A 23000-nucleotide genomic window follows, 5' to 3' on the forward strand; every position below is an offset into this window, starting at 1 on the left:
TTGATGAGAAAACACTGAAGGTAAAATAAGATGTTAAAACTCAAGATAAGTAAATGAAACAACAACAACAACAAAAAAGAAAAATGAAAAAGAAATAAGATATTAAAAGACTGAAACAGTAAAAGAAAAAAAAAAGTAGTGAAGTAAGTAAAAAAGGTAAACTACTGAAATGAGAGCTTATTGTTCTGTGTTTATATTATAATTTAAATATGACTGTAAAATTCACAGAATTTCTTCAGTTTAATTTCAATATATATGTTATATAAAAAAGATGGGGTTGGAATCCCCTGCCTTCCTCTGACAAACAAAAATACACAGAACATATGAAGAAACCAGATCGTTTACATACATACCTAATAAATTGTCAAAATCCGATGTTTAAGTCCAGATTTCCAACTTCCTTTTCGGAATTCACTATGTTCATAAAAGACTTTTTTGTAGGTGTAGGCATGGTAGTGATCCCCCCAAATTTTAAGGTATGTAAGCTCAAAATAGCTGGAGCGGCTGCAGTGTTAAGCCACTGGGGGGCGCTATGAAGCATAATGTTTTTGGACAAATAGTGAAATCATAAATTTTTCGCCATGACTGAATTTTGTGGCTAGGTGTGATTGTGTTTATTTCAAGGGAAAGGCATGCAATTTAAGGACAAAATGGCAGGGAAAGAAAAGAAAAGATAATAATCCTTAAGGTTAAAGAGGGCCTTCGCTTCAGTTTTTGGGCTCAGGCCCTAAGCATCAGAAGAAATGTTGTGTAAGACAGGAACAATTACAGCAAACTTGCAAAGTTACCAATAGTTCCTCATTTGCAATCTGACCCAGTTCTCCAAAGCCTTTTCATTATATAAACTTTTGAAATGTCAGTAAAAGAAATGGCCAAAAAAACAGCATCGGCTTTTTTTATTTACACTGAACATGCCTGTTAGAAAAAATTACAGATTTATATTTACACATTTGTTACATATAGGTCAGTTTATTTTGAAAAGTCTTTATGGTGTCACTCAGTTTTGAAAGACTGGCAAAGTTCTTTCCAAAAGGAGAATGAATCACTTTGAAAATTAGCAATATTCAACATATTTCAGGGATACGTTTACACTTTAGTTAGCTCTTTGTCATTGCTTGTGCTCTTAGTGTCAGTACTTGCAATGCTCACTCTGCCGGTTGGGTCCTCGGTGATGAAGTTGAGGATGTTGCGCAGTGAGCGGTTCATGCTGTCTTTGAAGCCCCGGCCCAGGCACACATAGAGCAGTGGGTTGAGGCAGCTGTTGAAATAGGCCAAGCACAGAGCCAGAGTATGTGCATGGTAAATGTTGGGACTGTGCTTGGAGTTTCGAGGGGTAATCAACAGGAGGAAGTCCAAGATGTGTAGAGGAAGCCAGCACAAGAAGAAGCTCAGCACCACTGCCATGATGACCCTCAGTGTGCGCTTGGGGCGGGTCCGACTACTGGAGAACCCACTCTCTGCTTTCCTGTATACCACCCAGTGACAGAAAACGATAACCAGGAAAGGGAGGATAAATCCTACCATGAGGCGGTAGGAGGTGACCAACCAGGCACTGAGTTTGGTGTGCACTGTCACACACTCTCGCTTTTCTTCTCCAGCTTTGATCTCCCTGGTGTAGATAAACTGTGGGATGCTTCCAATGAGGGCTAAGCACCAGATAGCAACACACATAAAAACAGCCGGCGCTGGTCGCCTCTTGTTCTGACACCAGACCGGTCTACTGACTAGTAACCACCGATCCACACTGATCAGAGCCAGCTGTAGGATGCTGCAGAACATCACCAGGTAAAACAGGCCTTTGACCACAGTGCAGGCCAACGGGCCGAAGTGCCAGTGGTCGTCATGAGCTAAAGGGACCATGAGAAGAGGGATAGAGAGGCAGCACAGGAGATCAGCCAGGGCTAAGTTGAGAAACCAAAGGGAAGTGACAGATCTGGGCATGCAGAATCCTGTCACCCAAATCACCAACGCGTTTCCAGGAACACCCAGCAGCACCACAAGGCCATAAAAGACCAAAGCTGCTATCTGGATGGGCTGAATTTCAGGGGCCAAGCTTTCAGGAAGCTCATATGTAAAATTGTAGTCAGTGCTGTTAAAGTCATTTGACAATTCATCAGTCAAATAATCCATGGCTGGTCAAAGCTGTGGATGACAAAATTTCCAAACATTATCTATCATTTCAGTTTAATATCTTCAATAATCAATTTAAAACATGTACTACATTTTTTTTAAGTCATGTAAACTAAAGAAAAAAATAATGAAATCCTTTTTTACAGTAATGACTGACTTAGTTATTTCAGTTCCTACATTAGTCTAACACAACCATAACATGAGTCAATGTAAAAAAAAAAAAATGTTCAAGCAAAGAACCCAGTAATCAAAAAATACATTAAATATTGATTTTTCAGCTCATGTGTTTACTTACAGTTTCAGTGGTGGATATCGCACTCACTCTGCTAGAAGGAAGTTATGGAACTGTTCTTCTTTCTGTGGTGTTTTATACTCTTATTCCTTACGCCCAGGCCAGCTGGTTGCAGGGTTGCACAATATCCTGAAGTAGTCTTAAACAGACTTGGTTTTTTTTTTTTTTTTTATAAACAGAAGCTTCTTCTCAGAACTGCTGCCCACACACCCATTCTGTTATTTTTAAAATGCTGGCAACAGTTTCAGGGCCTGGTCTGTTTTTGCTTTTATTATTTTGATACATCTATTCATCATTACCACCAAAACACAAACAAATCAATTTTAGATATTACATTTTAGAAGCACTTACCGGTACCCCCCTTATGGTACACCGCAAATCAATTAAAAAGAAAAAAAATAGAAAGAAAGCAAAGGATTTTGTCTTATTTCAAGTAATAAGACAGTAAATAATGCTTAATATGAGCCACATTCAACTAACAAGTCCATATTTTATAACAAGATTTTACAAGACAAAAATTAGGTCTCAATTGCTTGTAACAAGTAAAAATATCTGCCATTGGGTTAAGAAAAAATGTGATTTAAAGTTCCTTGAAAAAAGAATAATTGTCTTAAAAAAAAAAAAAGTTTTTTTCTTAACTGGCAGATATTTATTACCTGTTAAAGCAACTTAGACCTTTTTTGTCTTTTAATAACTTGGAATTAAACTTGTTTCTTGACTGGTCAGGAAAATGTGGCTCATATAAAGTCTAAAAAGACATTTTATTGTATTTTATTTTATTTGATTTATTTTATTTTACTGAAAATAAGACAAAAACACTTTATTAGATTTCAGGTTTTTGTAGTGTAAGAATATTAAAGTTGTATGAATGCCTGTCCTAAATGAATAGTACAAAATATCTAAAGACTTCAAAGATGTGCTTTTTTATTTTTATTTTTTTAAGGACTCAAGGCTGAAAATCTGAGAAACTTTAAGCCGCATTTGCAAAATTATTCTGCAGGCTACAGCAGGAAGCTGACACAGCTTCTCTATTTATTAGTTCCCCAAGTTTACATTTTTCCTAAAAATACACACTGAGTTTTAGGACCTTTTAAGCACTGTTATGTTAAATAATAGCTTTAGTTTGTTGAAAAATAATTACATGAACCACTGTGATTATTGGATTGATGTTACAGTGCTCTTAAAACACGTCTAAAAAAAGAAAAGCAAATTGGGTGCCTGCCTATTTACACAGATTTTCCCCTTATGGCTCCAAATAAAAACTGCAATCTTATAAACTGTGCTCAGCCCTCAGTTCTTTCTGGTTGACTCAACAAAGTCGGAACCTGTAAAATATCTGATGTTTTTGGAAGTGGATATAGATATAGACTTTTTTTTTCAAGTATGGTCTGTCATGGTTTGGATACTTAATTCTTTATGATGATTCTGTAGTGTTTTATGTGTTTGTGTTGGGAGGTCTTTTGTGTTTCAGTTTCAGTGCAGCAGTGGCTGGCGGAGGCGTGGTGAGGAGGCCTTCGCTGGAAGGCGATGCAGCTGTTCCTGATCTGTGGCAATCAGCAGCTGCTCTTAAGCTCAGGCTCCTGCAAGCTGCCAGTTGGTGCCAGCATTTCAGTGGCATACAGGTTCTCTACCATGTGCTCAGGAACCATTATCCAAGTGTTTCTGCAGTGTCCTACCTGTCTCGTCTCTGTTCATTTCATAGTGATCCCCACGCTACCCTTGGTCTTTGTGTACAACTAATTAGCTTAAATAAACAGATAAAAATTACGCTTGACAGCACATTGTAATCACAGGGTTTCCTACCACAACACCTTAAGCTGGTGTCCCACACCCTCTGAGCTTAGGTAGAGGACTTAAAAAAAGAGAAAAAAAAAGAAGGTAATTTGAAAAATGGACTACAGAAAACCCCAATGCCACTACTGCCAGAACAAGAGAAGGTAGGCCATCCAATCTTTCTGTATGCTTGTGCAATGGTAGCTCTATTTTCCCCTTAGCACTTCATTAGAATTTGACCTTTTAGAGTTAAAACAGAAGTAGCCACACACTGACACAACCCCCAAGTCAAAAAGTCACGTTTTAGGTTTTTGTATAATTTCTTCATTGTCACTTCCTGTTCTATTTTTGTCCTCTTGTCAGTGGTTTATGTGTTTCACGAGTCAGCCCTGCTCTAATCAGTTTCACCTGTTCCCAGTATCCTCTTATCACTGTGTGTGTTTCAGTTTGTGGTGTGTACCTTTTCATTGCCTCATTCCAGCACTCTCACTGGTAAGTTTCACAGTGTTTGACCAGTGCTTTTGTTTTTAATGTGCCTTTTTGATTATTCCCTCTTGGGTTGATTACTTTAACTCCAACTTCATGTGTGTCTGGCACTATCATCTTTGTGTTTCCATTGGTGACTTCATATACCTAAAAAGGTGCATTTAAGGCCTTGTACACACGTAGCCAGGTATTTTTAAACATGAATAAAAATACCTGCCCCCCCCCCCCCAATTAGTTTTCAAAAATACTTCCATCATCTACATGCACTAGGAATGGACGGTAAGTGTGGCTCGAAACATGTCAAACCCACATTTTGCAGTCTTTTTCAGATGTAAATCTGTGCCATCCAATCAGAACGAACCGCACTCATTTAGCTGTGTATAAAAATACATTTGGTTTCCAGATACCCGGCTACGCGAGGACAGGGCCTAAATTCAACAGATTGCCTTGCCTTAATCAAAAACTAGTGTTTCTACAAGAGCTCAATCCAGAACATATTTCTGAGTGATGATGCTTGAGGAAACAGTGAGCTAAATTTCTTTCTATCATTTGCCATGACTTCAAGTAAATGAATTACCTTGGATTCCACAGATGGGAAAGTGCTATAATAGCTGTGAGCCCTCCTCCTTGCAGCACCAACAACATCAAGCTAACATTTAATCAGCCCTTCATCTGAAGGAATTTATTATTCAGAAAACATTTGACATTCAATATTAAGTATTCAACAAAGCTGGGTATTAACTGGGAGGTATTGCAAGTGGGCTGCCAAATACTTTCCAAAAGAGTATGACTTTTGTGCATCTGTATGTGGGGGCTGTAATTATATATAAATAACAATATTCAGAATTGTGTTTTAAATATTAAAGATCAATCAAATTTTAAAAAGTTATTAAAAAATGTTCAAATATTATTTTAATTATTTTTTGTTTTGTTTGACCTGTAAATTTGCAGGGCTAGAATGCAGTGGGACCACATTGCAGTGTTCAGTTCAGTCGGTCTTTTGGGCTCTGAGAAAGCATCAAATGGCCTCTGTATTTATGGTGTCAGATTTGGGCTGCAAACATTTTTGAGACTTAAAATGGGGCCATGAATTGGAAAAGGTTGGGAACCGCCATTTTAAAGAAAGACAACAGGGGCATTCATGGTCATTGTTTTGTATGCAATACTTAACCTTATGATGCAAAAAAAAAAAAAAAAAAAAAAAAAAAAAAGGTCAGCAACATAAACAAATGCTATACTCAAGAAGTTAGCTTTTAGCAATTGGATTTCATTTTTCGGAAGAACTCAGGAAGTGGCCAAATGCTATGTCCTGTGTTAGCAAGTAGATTGCCACATTTTTATTTTTAACCTGAATTAAGGTGGAGATTTACTTGCCCATTGACATGTGGCACATTATGAAATCAGGAGTGAAATACCAATAACATGAGAGTGTTGTAAGACTTATACAACCTGGGAAACGGCAAGAAGACATGATTACCAATGTTCCCTTGCTTCACATCCTGATGGCACACCCTCAAGAGATGTCTAGGTTGGGAATTCAGTCTTTTGTCCTCACTGTCGCCACCAGGTATGCTTCGGGATAAAGATAACTACAGAATTAACTGGTCCATTTGCTGATGGCCTGATGCTTTTGTTGGTCACAGCTGCATCAATATAAATTTCATATTTGCATTATAAGAACCAAACAACTCCCAATGTAAGCTTTGCACAGAAATGAAGAACAAGCTGCACAAAAGCCCAAAAAGTGTTTACATTAGTATTGGTAAACTTGATTCTTTTTATTGAATCAAGTTTAAATGGGTCACACACCGAAGTGAATCGTGTTTATGATTAACTGAGTCACTGAGTCAGCTATCCAGAGAGTGCTGAGAAATCTACATGTGCCACAAGGTTAAAACCTTTTAACAACCTCCTGAACACAAAAGTCAAGAATGAGCAAAATAAGATTTAAAAAAAAAATGCAATAAACCTTTTTTTAATTGATTATTTTTGATAATTCAAATTTTGCTTATTTATTTTATTTATTTATGCACTGAAAGGGTGGAAGTAAATTTTGATTATATAAACAACATACATTATATATATATATATATATATATATATATATATATATATATATATATATATATATATATATATATATATATATATATATATAATGTTGATTTTTATCTTTGTATTAAATCAGGCCTTGTACAATGTATAAAAACATACCCTGTTATTCACTTTTGTTATCTTAGTAATATATAAACACTAAACTTTACAGATAAAACACATTTTTTTTATTTTAGATATTTCAAAGTATATATTTATCTATTGTCTTTTTATATTTTCCTTTCAAATATTTGCTCGGTATGATAAAAGGCTTTGCCACTGTTATTTATAAACATACCTTGTTGACTGATACCAATGCCAGTTTCAACACTGTCTGTCAATCGATTGACCATGAAATGTACAAGTCATTCAAACTGATTTTTTTTTTTCTAAACATAACCATTTCTGACTGAAAGATGTTGGCCTCGATCTATCAATTAATGTGTGTTAAAATTATTTGGGAACAAATATTTGAATAAAATACCTGCCTTATATAAACTAAAAATGTCAAAGACCCCCACAGGACCTCTACAGACTCACTTTTGAAGACCTCTGTCATGAAGTGTTGTCAACGACGATTAAAATCCCAAACTAGATTTCTGTTGAGTGGGACAACATACTTTATTGTCAAGTTCATCAAATTGATTTACAGTAACACAACAACTTACTCTTATATACAAGGTATTTATAACTCAACCTAGACACAAATAACGCTTCACTAAACAACTCAAATTCTCAGTGAAACCTACATGTTCTGACGTGAAGCAACTAGAGCTGCCGTCCCTTTTCTGTTCGACATGCACGGAACACAGGTTCTGTTCAATTTATGTTCAATCAAAGGGACTCTGATCAGTGATTGTTAACTGTTAACAAAATGCTGATCCCTGCACTCAGCATTAGTCATGTTTACACATCAGGGTGCGAGGACCAACTTTTGTATGATTGCTTCTCAAAGAAAGGGCGTAAATTTATGGAACCACAGAAAATAATCCAACACTTTATCGTACATTGCTTTAATATCACGTTCAAGAGGTAAAACTAGGTCAATGCCCTCAAAGTCAAAAGGGGTCAGCATGATCATTTGTTGGGGAGAAGTTCAAACAAATGAAAGTTTAATTATCTGTATTAGTGGAAGATGAAGTACAGAATATAGATAAGAAGTTAAACAAAGCACAAACTACAGATTTTTGTTGCCTTGACGAGAGGTTTTTGTTAGGTCATTTGACATCACTGAGCCTTTAAAATTAGAAAATAAAAAGGGAAATGAAACACAAAGATACAACGCCAGCAAAATTCTTCATAGAAGTTTTTTAAAAAAGACACAGTGTTGCTCAATTCTGTTTCTGTCACTGAGGTGTGAAATATGACTTCTGTGAGATTGTGTGATCCATTTTCACATCCTTTCTAGGCTCCTGTGAAACCAGATAAGCTGATTTCCTGTGCACACAAATGTCATGTATTGACATGTATCAACCATTTGAATATGAGCTGTTCTCTCTTTTCATCAAAACTGGCTTTAGATTCACGACTTATGTCAACTATTTTCCTCACACTGGTATATATACATACATATTTTTGGTCAATTTAAAGAGGTTTCCTCACAGGGCGATCAGAGATGAAGAGTTTTTCACAGGTCCAGTCAGTTGAGGGCTGGAGCGCTGCTAGGTGGCAGCGTGGGGGTGTCATCTCTAAATGCATCTGACTGCAGGTCTGTGGAGAGAAAGTTAGACTGTCATTAGTGTTCATCTTTCATATATGTAGCATGGAATACAATGTCACAGTGACACCAGTGGTATTCCTGGAAGATGTTGTTTTCTATGAAAGGGTTGGTGTGATATTCAGCCACTGTAAAGCAGAGCAGTTGTATAATGTAACTGGGCAGAGGTGTGCACAGACTTTTCAAGGGCAGGGGTGAAAAGAACAAAAAATCCATCTTTGGTGGCAAGGTGAGGTGGTTTTTGCCACCAAAGAAGGCAGTGTATCATATTTCAGTGAGCCAAGGGGGCAGTTTACTGTGTTTAGCCAACCAGGAGGGCACTTTGGGGGCTGTTTACACGACAACAGTTTTAGGGTGAAACGCAAAAGTATTGTTTGGTTTTAGCCTTATGTTTAGAAATTGCGGTTTAGCCGACCTAAAATACAAACTTTTGAAAACGGGCTTGGGACTGCAGCCTCACAGCAAGAAGGTCACCAGTTAGAATCCCATGTTGGCCAGTGGGCCTTTCTGTGTGGAGTTTGCATGTTCTCCCCGTGCATGCGTGGGTTCTCTCCTGGTCCTCTGGCTTCCTCCCACAGTCCAAAAACATGCTCAGGTTAATTGATCACTCTGAGGGTGTATTCACACCTGTGGCTCGTTTCTTTTGTTCCAGTTCACGGGCAAAAATAATACAGTTATAACGGTTGGTTTGTTTATGTTCACAAGGCAAAAGTTTGTTGCGCTCCAAAGTTGTAAATAAATGCCACGTGCGATTGATTTTTTTCTCTCATTGGTCAGAGAGTTTCTGTATCTTCATGGAGCATCAACAAGACGTGTGTGGCTAATTAGTGTTAAAGCGTTTATGGCTCATGTAACAGTACTGTATTTTCCGTACCATAAGGCGCACCTAAAAGCCTTCAGTTTTCTCAAAAGCTGACAGTGCGCCTTATGGTGCGGCCACACCAAACGCGAACACGCGACTTTACTCGCGCGAATGGCCTGTCACACGCCCTAGTCTCGCCGCTGGACTTTTTTGACAAGCTGAGGCGCGAATGCGCGGTACTGCGCATGCAGAGTAGAGAGCTCGTTCATTTAAAGACCGAAAGTCCAAAAGAGCAGCTGAAAAACAATGAGCTGTGGTTTCCAAAGTATGACAGGAGAGTGTGTGAAAGCTTTGGAGATCACAATCAATGCCTGCTGCCTCTCCCTGGTAATCCACCAGCCCTGCTTGGCTGTTCCCTGCGATCTCACCCTCGATCCCCCGAACCTTCGACCCCCCGTACCCCCGACCACCCGAACCCCCGACCCATGTTCCCGGAGGTCTCACTGGGGATAATGAAGGGGTGGAGGAAAGAGAGAAGCACAGAGAACTTCCATCTTTTCCCTGGCTCTGCCCCTGCCCCGCTCTTTCCTCCTCTCTATCAGGCTCAAAACTCCGCTGAGGAAAACACAGTCGGACTCAGTGATGACCTGTGCAGGCAAATCCAGCTGGGAACAAATGTTTTCAGAACTTACATTCAAAACCTGTCTCCTCAGAGACTTTCACCCAAGCCTGCTCCTTTTTTTCCGGTCTCTGTAGAGAACACACGTCGTATCGTATAACTCTGGATGATGACACACCGCACAGATTGTTTTCGCCTCCATCCTCCGGCAGAGTTGGAGCCGGAGCAGGCGGCAGTTGCCCCCCAGCGTCGTCAAAACAATGAAGTCGTGGGGGAATATTTTGAACTCGAGCGAATTCGCGTCTACCGCCCAAACGTGTGAACCCTCCAAACGCGCGATTTGCGCCGCCCAAGGCGAATCGGCGCGTCTTTGCATTGACTTTGTATGTAATCGCTCCGCAAATTCGCGTTTGGTGTGGCCGCACCATCATAATCCGATGCGCCTTATATATGGATGGATATTGATTAATCATGGCTACTGTAGTCAGAGGGCGTCGTCGGAGTAACAGCGGTAAGCAGTAGAACATGTAAAGAGGAATTCTGCTAAGTGCTAACGTTTGCTCACAGGCTGGCCCGGGCTTCTTCTCTTGTTTATTGTTAGAGAAATACAGCACCCCCCAAAGGTCTGGCATTTGAACTGATCTCTGGAAACGGCTTTTGTGGACGGCGGAAACGGCTTCATCATTACAGCGCACTTTTTTTGAAAACGGCACAGAAAGTAGTTGGATAGGAAAATGTGCGGCTCCGTGTGGATGTAGCCTGAGTTTGACTGACTTATTGACTGTTTTGTTGACATTCCCAGCTCCATCTGGTGGATGCATAACGCAACCCCAGTCACTACTATAGCTTCTACTCTATGCGCCTTATAATGCGGTGCGCCCTATATATGAAAATAGTTTTCAAATAGGCCATTCATTAAAGGTGCGCCCTATATTCCGAAGCGCCTTGTAGTGTGGAAAATACGGTATGTGCTATATGACCAACATATATAGTTTTTAAGAGTCCCGACTGCATTAAGGCACTTCCATGAGGAACCTTATTTCTTTACTGCTCCACATGAGCCCACGACTCATTTTCCTCAGTTCTTCGATCGGTCTTCTCTTCTTCTGCTGCTGTGGTTGGTTTTTCTACTCCCTCTTCTTCTACCTATTTGTCTACGACTGCCCCCTTAGCAACAGTGTGAGCCACAATTGTGAGTCAGTTGTGCTAGTTGCTGGGACGTTTGTGTTCTCACTGTAAAGGAACCACTATGGAACAGAAGCAAGCCGAGACAACCTATTTTTGGCGATCTCGACCTGCTTGTTTTGTCCCACAATCGAACTTGATTACTGTGTTCACATATGCCCAAATGAACCCAGGTTTCTGGGGGGGCTGTTCACTGTTTCAGAACAACTGCCCCAAACAATCCAAGTGTGAATACACCCTGAATTATCCCTATGAATGAGTGTGTGAGTGAATGGTTGTCTCTCTGTGTGTGTCAGCCCTGTGACTGCCTGGTGACCAGTCCAGGGTGTACCCCGCTTCTCGCCCAATGACAGCTGGGGTAGGCTTCAGCCACCTGCAACCCTGAACAGGATAAGCAGTTCAGAAAATGAATGAAAACAGCCTCCAGAGTGGAATTTTTCTGGAACGCTGCTGCTGCCACTGTTGCCATGAAACGGCAAGCCTGTGTTTTCGGTGGAAACTCTGATGTCACACCCCACTTCACGCAACAGTATTGTTGTTATGATCGTCATATTGTTTTTGTTTTACTCAATCTGCTGAAACTGTCGACTGTCTTTAACAAAATGAGCATCTGTTGCTCCACTTCTGCTCTTAGCATTCACCAATACACCGGATGATCGGCTCATGAGATCTACCAGAAGCTGCTTCTGGACAAGACAGTTATAGCGCCAACTACAGGAGTGGCATGCTTACTACAGCATTTTTAGTCCCTCACTGCATCAGTGTAGACAGATTTTTTTCGCAAGGTATTAGCGTGTTTGGATGAAACGTTGTCATGTAGACGGGGCTTTAGTGTGCATTATTCAGCGAGTGGGCAAATAAGCCCCTCTGTTCACACCACTGTTACCAGGTATATGCTAAATGGTTACATGAAAGCAGAACTTTCCAGGAAAACAGACACAAAACAAATGCTAAATTTATTTAATCTTACTGTGTAGTTTATTTGATAAGGTGTGGACATGTTTATGAAGTTTCTCAGCTGCATCAAGTCTGAGAATGAGTCCTCTTAATTCGAACACTCTGACTGGCTGTTTTCTTGGAAAGAAATGAGGGAAGTGAGTTGGCAGAGAGAGGGTGACTGTGTGTGACAGTGCAGCTAAGATGTTGCTCAATGTCATCCTGGAATGAGACTGAAAGCTTAAATGAATTGCCTTTAAAATGCACGTTACAGTCGTTAATTTTAACATTTCTCAGTTCATGGTTTCTTCATAAATTAAAGGGGACTTCACTGATCTACACAGTACTAGTACTAAGTCCTTCACCACAACTCACCAATTAGCGTCAGGCCCGGCTGTGGGTTGAGTATGACTGATGTTTCCTCTTCCTCCTCCTCTTCTCCCCAGTCTGCAATGTTTGCTGGGGGGATGCACTGCTCCAAGAACAGGTCCTCCTCATCCTCCTCCATGTCCATGTTTTCTGGAGGCCAGCGCAGCTCTCCGCTCTCCACCTCGCTCAGCTCTGTGGGTTCCACAACAATGGAAGGTAACCGCTCCTTCTCGCTGTTGTGATCCACACTGTTCAGTGCCGTCTCTGGGCCCAGAACAACCTCAACAGGGTCTGGGAAGATCTGAAGGGACATGGGGTATGGCTGAGAATTGAAAAGAAAAGTGAAACTGGAAGGATGTTCAGTTTACATTTAACATTATTTCTATTTCACACTCAGGCACAAAAAACACATGCAACATCTGCACCCTGGATTTTTTTATTGTCTAGTATCTCAAAGATTTTTAATCTTTGTTTTCCATTTTTATTCCTGTACTAACTCTGTTATGTAGAACTTGATTTTTTATATATCAACTAGCATGAAAACTGACACGTTTTCTGAAACTGATGTACTCTGAACTGGCTAATTTAGTATACCAAGATCATTTAGTGCCTAATACTAAACTTTTAATAATTTTTGAACATATCTGGTCTCTGCATGATGAAGGTACAAACCTGGAACGGCAGTCTTTGATCTTTTCTTTGCATATCTTCAAACAGGGGATCCTGTCCACTCATATCCATGTCTCTGCAGAGGAAACAAAACAAAACAGCACTAAGACTAGGAAAAAACGCTGTTTAGACAAACATGCTATTCTGAGAACTAGACAATACCTTAAACTCACACAATCTTTGTAAAGACAGTTTTTAGAACTATAATTCCGAAGAGTTTGACCCTCTTTGTAACCTCAGAAAAGCAGATTTATGACTTACTTTTTCAAAGACTTTGAGGCCTGATTTAAAAAAACTATAAAACATTTTTACACAGACCCTGTTACTAAACTTAAAGAAATTGCTTCATGCCTGTGGAAAAGTCCAAAAATATCATAATTTACGCACATAATAAGATTTCATATCTAAATTTGTTATGTTGGCCTTCCAAAAACAAAAATCTGAAATGTGTAGTGATTGACAGCTTGAAGAATCAAAGAAAATCAGATATCTTGCTCTCTAAGAAGTCTCATGCTCTCAGGCCTGTTACGTTTTTGACGACCATCATCCCCAGATGAAATGTTCTACAGTTTTCTGAAGACTAACCTCATCTGGCTTTTTATTTATTTTTCAAATTGACTCGAAGTACCTAAGCTGTGCTGTCAATGTAAGCAGGTATCCCTTGTTTATTCTAAAAACCTTTACATACTTTTGCGGGACTCAAATTGGGTTTGAGAAGAATTGGAAAACCTCTCATGGTTTTTTCTTTCTTTTTAACTATATGTGTTAGCTGTTCTAATTTAAGCATTGTTGTCTCGATGTGTTGTGAAACACTCTTTGATCCTGTGACCTCTATCAGGTAGGATGTTGGGTCCACAGTGTCAGTAAAGAAGTGACTTGCTCCAGTTAAAAGCATGAGCCTGTGTCCACAACGAATGTCAATCTGTTTATGGTCTCCAGAAAAGCCGACAGGGGATTAAGAAGGACTGAGGATCTGCCTGTATCCTCTTTTTATCCCTCTCTCCTGCTCCCTCTTTCTTTTAGTCACTGCGTCTTAAACTCTGTCCTCGCTTGGTGAGCATAAATCATGGTTTGTTGTCATTCTGAGGCCTGCTGTAATGACACAATCTGTTGAGCCAAATCTTGCTCACCCTTTAATGAAATCTTGGTTGGGGACAGATCTAATCTCTCCTCTTTTTTTGTTTGTATTATTTAGACTGTGTGTCGAGTAATTTACAGTATTTGAATGATAGGTTATATCACTAATACAATGCAAACGTAAATTAAATTATTTTAAAATCCCTAAATTATTCCTGAAAAAAAAAGAGATAATATTTAGCCACACTCTACCCACACGTGGGCTTTGTGTTGCTTTTAAGAAAACCTCTTGGGCTAACTTTTTCCTCCCTGTAATATTGATTTGGCCTTGCTGGCTTACTGCTTGAGTTCTCAGTCTTGAGACACTTTCTGAGAAGGTTTGTCTGTCCAACATAATGTAATTTTCTTTCCTAATTTTGTCTCGTTGAAAGAGAAAAGTATTCACATACACATACATACTGATAGCTGCATGGTCGACCTGGACATGACCTCTGTTTATAAACAAATACCCCCAAATCCCTTCATACTTAGCTGTAGGCTGCTTTGCATTAGTGCTTATTAGCACGGTTAGCATGCTAACACCCGTAGCTTCAGATATAAAATAGTATGAACTTTTCAATTTCTAAACCATCAGCAAAACAGCATAGTTAAACTCCTGCTGTGCTAATAGAATAGAGCTGTTGTCTCAGTAGCTGCAAACTTACCCTGATCGACAGATTATACATTAATCAAGCTCATTTTAACGCCATATTCTTCTTAGGTGAAATGCTAACGTACAGTGGCGTGTCATTTCAAAGGCTGTCTGCATGTCAATGTGTGACACAAAAATTAGAAATTAAAGATGACTCCCTCGCCACCTTCTGGCCTGGAGTCTCACGCAAACTGTCGCAGACAACTTTTAGCAAAGCCTGCGTTTGTTTTGCAATCAAATGGAGATGGGCTCAAAACAAATTTTCTTTGTTTAAGACAACTTTTTACTGGATACAACGAGCTGAGGTAAGGTATTCATCAGTACAGTTACGTAGCGACATTGTTTGAAACGTGACATCAAGCAAATGTTGTAGTTGCCAGCTATATGTAGCGCTATCGGCAGCCTGGTGCTCTGACCTATCTGTAGGCTAAGCGACAACATGTGAACACTGTTAGTTTGTATGTAGTTGAGTAGCTGTCTATATTTAACACAGCTGGCAGCCCATGTCTGTAAATGACTGGCTGTTTTCTTGGAAAAGTCAGTGAATCCTGGTTATGTCCTGCCAGTCATCTACCAATTAGAGCTAACATAACCTCACTCTTCATGTTATTGATAGACTCTCAAGTTTGAACAGACCACTGCAGAATAACTGCTGACTGTGGGTTGGAATAAACATTAGCACAAACAGCTTAGCCCCTGTGTTAGCCTTTGGCCTGTGCTCTATCTCTCTCCTGTTTATCTTTCTTCTGCTCTTCTGTCCTTTTTCTGTCTGACAGTTAGGCTCCAGTGTCCACCATCACTACAAAATTAATCACAGAAATCATTTCAGCAGAGAAAAATACACACATACATCTGGAAGGGAGACTTTTTCAAGATCACTTTCAAACTCCGAACAGCCCCTTTAATTCTTGGCCTGGATAAATAAGCATGTGTACTAAGTAAGCCAACTGTAAGTGTTAAGTATGCCAGAGGTCAAGGACAGTGAAGTGTCTTGATTAGTGTTCATACACAAGATGACTCTCAAACACTGTCTCTGTCATTACAGCTTGGTCTTCTCATGCTGATTTATTTTCCTTTAAGTTAAGTAAAATTGCATATTTAATTTAACAACAAGATGACTGATTGACAGCTGGTCAGACAAATGAGGGGTCTTGTACCAAATGAACAAAGAAAAGGAAGAACAGTGAGAGAATGCAAATGAACAACAAGACAACAGTTGTTGAAGTTTCTGTAATTTTGTGTGGACTGTACAGCTCTAAGTGATCTTTGCATTTTATTTATTAAATTATTGCATGATTTGGTTAATTTTTTGGAAGAGGTGTGATGTCACATATCACAATGCAACATTTTGCACACACTCACTCAAAAATAGTGCTCAGTCATGTTTTTGTAAAGTGATGTTTGTTGTATGAGTCACCTTTTTTTATTAGCTCACTGAGCTGTAGCTTACTTTAAAAGCACTTCTTTGACATTTTCATTCCTTTCGATAGGAACTGTTACTTTTATCTTTTGTTCACTGAGGTATTTGGGAGTTCTTAAAGTGACAGTGCAGTGGCTGTTAATCATGGCTGCAGCAGAAATGAGCCACTAGGCAGAAATCACTACAGCGGTGCAACAGATGTGTCTAAAGGGACAGAATAGTGTGTTAAGAAAGATGCAATAGTTTGGAACTGTAATTGCGTCATATTGTGTTTACAGTATTACAAAAACAAAAGCATCAGCAGATGTTGCTTTGTTGTCTTCCTCCTCCTTCCACATGTCTTCAAACTGAGTTGCACTCTGACTTTTGAATCAACTTTTCTGTCTGATTGCTAATAAGTCACAATCTCAGTGTCCCCACTAGCCTGCTTGAATAAATAAATGAATAACAAACATGCACGTATTGTATTATGACAAATGAAGAGACGCTAAGCCAGTTTGCATAGCCCGCCAAAACAAGGACGCAGTGTTCCTGCCTAAATAGGATCAGCTTTGACAGAATGCTTTCATTTTTGACCCACTTGTGATTGTGCACAGCCCTTCGATTCCATTTCTGATAATATGCTGCTGACAACTGTGTCGCGCTAAGCTGTTTGTGTGCCACCTGGGATGGAAACTTTCAGCAGCCATTGTGATGTAGAAGCTTAACTGTGATGTAATCCTTTTCATAAACACTCTCTCCCAACACCTGCATTCTGTGCAAAATGACAGAACGGTATAAAATTGTCAAAAAAAGAAAGAACTCGACAAAAGAAAATGCATCAAGAGTAACAAATTGGAAAGTGATGTGCACAACAGTTTCCTGTTCTTAGTATGAAAGTAAATACAGATCAATTAAGTGTCTGATGTTTGCTGAAAAGATGACAAATTTGACAAAAAAGTGAGCAGTTTTAGTTTTCTGTATTTAAGAAGAGTTAAAATAAAGAATATCCAATATGCAATAGTTGTAACATATATATATATATATATATATATATATATATATATATATATATATATATATATATATATATATATATATATATATATATATATATATATATATATATATACAAAGGCCCATAATAGATGATTCAGCCTGCAGGGAAAAAAAATTCCTCATGGATCTTGAGAAATTAATTCAGATAATTCTCCATGCATAAAGGTTTTTTTTTTTTTTTTTAATAAAACTGATATCTAGGTATCCCTTTGGGGAGCTCTCCTGTCAGCAGAAAGGAGCACAGGGCCTTGAGGGAGTGTACAGTTATTGCAGGTGTGAATGCAATTTGTGCCTTTTAAATAACCTAAACGCATGCCAATACCAGACACTTCCGCAGCTTCTTACCCCTCAGTTGCAGTCAGGCAGATGTTTTCCCCAACTTGGCACAGCTCCACAGTGGTAAACCCTGACTCCTCCACAGCGGGCACAGGTGACTCGAGAGGGGGTGCAGGAGGGGGTAAACATTCCCCCTCCGCAGGGCCCTCAGCCAGGCTTTTGGCCTCCAGGGCGAAGCCTGGAAGTAGTGATTCCCAAAATCTCAGATATCCCTGGAGATCAGTCGAGGGTTAGAAGGTGGATTTGTGCCCAGGTGTCCTTTGTCAGTCAGGACAACACCTGTCTTTTTTAGTCTGGGTCAGGAATGAGTCCGTCTGCAAGACCTCAACTTACATTCAATCTCTTGTCTCCTGCAACCAACTTCCTTCCTCATGTCTCTGTCAATATCCTTCCCTCTCTGTCCGGCCCCACCCCACAGCCAGGCTTTGGAGAGGAGCAGGATTAGTGTCTCTTTCGATTACAGAAGCTGGATGGGTGACGTCAGCCGGGCTTGACAGTCCCCTCTGATGAGTTGGCACACTGGGTTGCTGGTGCATCCAAAAGAAACATAAAGGGCACACAGATGGCACATGGCCCCACTGCTGCTAGGAGCTGCACTGGTCACAAAATGATCAGGGGGCATTTTGCATAATGTATTACATCTTTTTTTTAAATTGCCCCCAAGCTGTTTGTATTTGCTCCATGTATTTCTCTCTCCATTCCCAACTGAGTGTGCCACTGCTCTCTCAGTGGATTTAGATTTGGGAGATTCATGGAATTAGCCCAGGGATCAAGGGCTCAGGGGTGGGAAGGGGATAGATATATATATAACAGGCTCCAACTATTGCTAAACAGACAGAGCACTGCTACAGCACGGTGTAATCCCCTCTATAGGCTAAGTAAGTAGGCTGGATATGGAACAAGGAAGAGAAGGGGAAACATAAAAGGCATTGTGATCCTGCAGAACTGTGGATGAGACAAGTTTTACAAAGATGACAACTCAAATAATAATAATAATAATAATTATTATTATTAATTTTTTTAATTCGTTATTTTTATTATAATTATTATTCATTCATTCATCTTTTGAACCGCTTATCCTGTTCACGGTTGTGAGTGGATGGAGCCTATCCCAGCTGTCATTGGGCGAGAGGTTGGGTACACCCTGGACTGGTCGCCAGCCATTCACAGGGCTGACACAGACAGACAACCATTCACACACACACTCATACCTATGAGCAATTTAGAGTGGTCAATCAACATACCCTTACCCACCATCCAGCCTATCATTATTATTATTATTGATGTTAATAATAATAATGATAATAATTCATTTATATTGTCAATTTTGGAATGCATAAAACTACAACATCTGAATATCATAAATTTGTATGCACACAAGTAAAATTTATTTACCCATTTTCAAATGCTTGTTAATGCAAATATCTATCCAGCCAATCACATGGGAGCAGCTCAGTGTATGTAGACCATGCAGTCTATGATTTAGACATGCAGACATGGTGGAGATGACCTGCTGAAGTTCAAACTGAGCATCTGAATGGGATGGTTTAACTGGTCTGCTCTGAGAATTTTATTAACTGCTGATCTACTGGGATTTTCATGTACGACAGTTTCTGAGGTTATCATTGAATGATCAGAAGAAAAAAAGAGAGAAAGAAAAAAAAAAGAAATAAAGAAAAGAATCCAGTGGGCAGCTGCAGATCTCTGATGTCGAGAGAAAAATGAACTTGCAACCGAAGATCTGCAAAAGACCATCTCTGAACACACATGTCCACACTCCTGTTAGCTATAAAGGGGAAAATGTTGCCTGGTCTGATGAGTTTGGATTTCTCCTGAATCAGAGATATAGAGAAGTTTTATGTTTTGATTTATTAGTTGTCTATAAGAGATATTCTTCAGAGGCTGTATTGATATTATTATTAATAATAATAATAATAATAATAATAATAATAATAATAATAATAATAATAATAATAATAATACATTTTATTTATAAGCGCCTTTATCAAGACTCAAGGTCACTTTGAAATAGAAATAAAAAAAAACCACACATTAAAAACTAAATAACATCAAAAAGCAAACAAACAAACAAAAAACAATCCATGAATCATGTCAGCACTGCATGTCTACTCTGTTATGCTAAATTATTTCTTTCAATAAAAATGAAAAAGTCTAAGAGCTGCTGAGGAATGTTAAAAGCTTTAAACGGGCACACACTGCATTCTTGAGTCAAGGAGAGCTGCTGCTGCCACTTCCGGGAAAAGAAACCAGATACCTGTATGTCATTTTAAATTACACGTTTTATCTGCATTGTCTACCTACAGGTTCTACCACAATGTCTCTGCACCACACACCCAGGCACCACACACCCAGGCACAGCTGGCTTTGGTGACTCTGGCCCGAAGTGGGCGGAGCAGGGCGGCCTGTCATTTGCTGCTCGTTAACGCCGGCGCGAGATTCCACCAACACGTCACAGCTCGTCCAAAACTCTGTGCACGAGACAAATCTGGACATCAGGTAAGAACAAACACACTCAAGCGACTGCACAGGGTGTGTCACACTGTCGCTGAAGTGTCAAACACGCGTCAACATAAAATGTCACATGAGGACGAGTCAACCCAAAGCACTTGGAAAAACATTCGAACAGTCATTTGTAATCAATTAGCACTTTTTCGCTAACTGACAAGTTGTGCATTGTTTGAAGCAAGTGCCCCGGGGGTCTGGTTGCAGACATCTCGAAATCTTGGGGGCTTGTGAGGAGATGTCTTGCAAGTTACAGAGACATGTCGCCCCTTCTTTCCAGGGCGTCCCCATGTTTGATAATGTAAGACACGTGTACAATATTTCCTGTGAGATAAACTGAAGTGGTATAAACTTTAAAGTTATGTAAGTTATGCACTTTAAAAATAAGTACTCACACCAGACTATCAAGATCTTCCTTGATCAAACAAAAAGGAGGGGGGAAAGAAACCTCTTCAGTTCTTTCACACAATGGTGCCCAAAGTAGGGGTTGGGAGATGCCCTCGAGTACTCACAAAAATATTTATTTATTTATCTATCCATACATCCATTATTGTTTAAATAAAATCAAACAAACATAATATGTAATCAATCTTTGCTTCGTTGCAACATGAGCTTTAGAAAATTATGAATAAATGAATCATCTGCAGCAAGTTTACTCACACCAGCACAATACAAACACATCATAGCAGCTAAATGCAGCATGTCAGGCTTACAGCCAGTATATCACTGACTGACATCGCCTGTCTGCTTATTAAATACTGATATCCACTCCCTGTTAGAGTGTAACACTTAGGGACAATATGAGTCTCCAATATCTGGGGTTATTCAAATGAAAAAGCCTCAGAGCACTTGATTTTCTTTTGTTTATTTTTTCACAAAAAGGCACTAATGCAATGAATTCTTGTGAATTGGCTTTACCCTGTGTTCTTTTCAGCAGCTGCCACACATCTACATTATTACACACAGTTGACTGAGATAAACATAAGACATTTATATCCCTGAAAAGGCAGATTTAGAGGAAAGAGCAGTGGTTTTCAAGGAAGTTGCAGAAAGTGTTTAAAAGCAACTTGACATTTTTTTTTTTTGGGGGGGGGGGTTGCCCCCTCCTGTACAACTATTTGTTGCTGTGTTGAGTTTTTTTTGTACAAAACCATTATTTCTTGTTCATTTTGTGTTTCATTTTCTATTTGTGCAATGAACTAAAAAAGTAGATAAAATGTCAAGCCAGAAAGATCCGATGGTGTTGGTTGAAAGGAGTACATTGGTGAGGTGTGAGCTGAGGTATAATGTAATGACGAGTTATAATACAGAGATTTACCATACAGAAACATTGCTGAACACAGAAACCACACTCTAAAGGTCTACTTTATGTGTCTGCGGAAGAGGATACCTAGCATGAGAACGTACGACCTGGGGGATACAAGACTTTTACAACCCTGTTTCACTCAAACCCGACGAACCACTTCATCCTGTGTCTCTGCATGTCCTAGCATTTGAGACATTCTTCCGCGACAACAGCAACAGGTAAGAGGCTCTATCCCCTAAGCTTACACTTTTGTTTCTATAAAAATTTGAAGAAAATTAGAACTTTTGAAACGACTTCGACTGCATGATAAGGAATGACTTTGCAAAGATAATGAAGATGAATTGTTGGCGAGCACAAGACTGCCTTAAAGAATGGTGCAGCTGGTGACACGTTTTAAACCTCTAGCATTAGATGTAACCAGGCTCGTTCTTTATTCCTGTTATTCACAGACACAAACTACAACATCACCAGGAGTTTAGTCATGGCAAATGAACCAGCCCGTGGAGACAATATCTCCCCATCAGGTAAACATTAATTTCCCTCTCATGGAACTTATTTATTTCTGCTATGAATGTGCATTTTTAAACTTGGCTTGTTGTGAAAAACATGCTATGTTCAGTTTTTACAAGACTTAAAACAGTTTCTGTAATTTTTATGTTGTTAGGCTCACTGGGCACTGTAGCCTTCACGGCCAAGCTGGATGTCGATGACAGCTACCCCTGCCACTCTGGAGTCCTCAAGTTTGCCACTGTGCTGGTCAATGAGGGAGAAGGCTACAACCCTGAGAGTGGTGTCTTTACTTGCCCTAAAGATGGCCTCTACCACTTTACTGTGCATGTGTCTGTGTATGGGCGCGGTCAGTGTGCCATATTCAAAGGTGGAGAGAAAGTAGTGTCACTGTATCACACCTCGCTGCCTGATAAGTGCAGTCAGGTAGCCAGTGTCAGCAGTGTGATTAAGCTGGAGAAAGATGATGAAGTCTGGGTTAATCTCTGGGGGCCTGGTAGGAATGACATCTTTGCAACTGAAGACAATGACACTGTGTTTGTTGGAGTTCTTTTGGGTTAACGTCAAAGTTCTCATCTGTGACTTTTGTTTTCATGATGCCCAATTAACTTTCAATTTATGTCTGTTTTTTTTCTTTTTCTGCAAAACAGCACTCACTCATGTATAGCTGCTATTTTTCCCTGTGCCTGTGTTTGTTGTTTTACTGGAAGGAATGTGAAAGTTGAAGAATATTAGCAATGGAAAATGTAAAATCACTTTGTAGCCATGAAAAATATAAAAGTCACAGAAAACAGAAAATCTCATCCCAGGTGTTTTTTTTTCCTCATCGTTGGTCATAATGAGCAGTTATACTGTTATATACTTCTTCCTATTTTGATTTAATGGATGTTATTTTATGCTTTCAGCTTCAACAATTTGCTCCTCAAATAAACCTTGACTTTCATTAGCTACATGCTACTGCATGACTCAAAGTAAAATTAAATCATGCAATGCATACATATTTTAGGATGATAGTTATGAGTATGAGATT

The 23000-nt window shown here is 39.4% G+C and overlaps 2 protein-coding genes across 2 annotated transcripts; one reads left to right on the forward strand and one right to left on the reverse strand.

Annotated features, from left to right (window-relative positions):
* Positions 1-188: 188 nt before the first annotated feature.
* On the reverse strand, positions 189-2508 carry c5ar1 (complement C5a receptor 1). Its single transcript, XM_074680372.1, has 2 exons — positions 2426-2508; positions 189-2142 (listed from the first exon to the last, which is right to left on the reverse strand). The coding sequence occupies exon 2, from the start codon at positions 2128-2130 to the stop codon at positions 1087-1089; it is 1044 nt and encodes a 347-aa protein (XP_074536473.1). The 5' UTR covers positions 2131-2142; positions 2426-2508; the 3' UTR covers positions 189-1086.
* A 1441-nt stretch (positions 2509-3949) lies between these two features.
* LOC141797803 (uncharacterized) lies at positions 3950-22783 on the forward strand. Its single transcript, XM_074679488.1, has 7 exons — positions 3950-4019; positions 4598-4687; positions 12481-12619; positions 19959-20151; positions 21648-21681; positions 21913-21987; positions 22128-22783. Exons 1-7 carry the CDS (start codon positions 3950-3952, stop codon positions 22529-22531), a joined length of 1005 nt encoding a protein of 334 aa, XP_074535589.1. The 3' UTR covers positions 22532-22783.
* The last annotated feature ends 217 nt before the right edge of the window (positions 22784-23000 follow it).

The sequence above is a fragment of the Halichoeres trimaculatus genome, unplaced genomic scaffold (genome assembly GCF_033239565.1).
Source record: "Halichoeres trimaculatus isolate MK-OKI-2021-1 unplaced genomic scaffold, fHalTri1.1 fHalTri1_scaffold_9, whole genome shotgun sequence".
Lineage (NCBI taxonomy): Eukaryota > Metazoa > Chordata > Actinopteri > Labriformes > Labridae > Halichoeres > Halichoeres trimaculatus.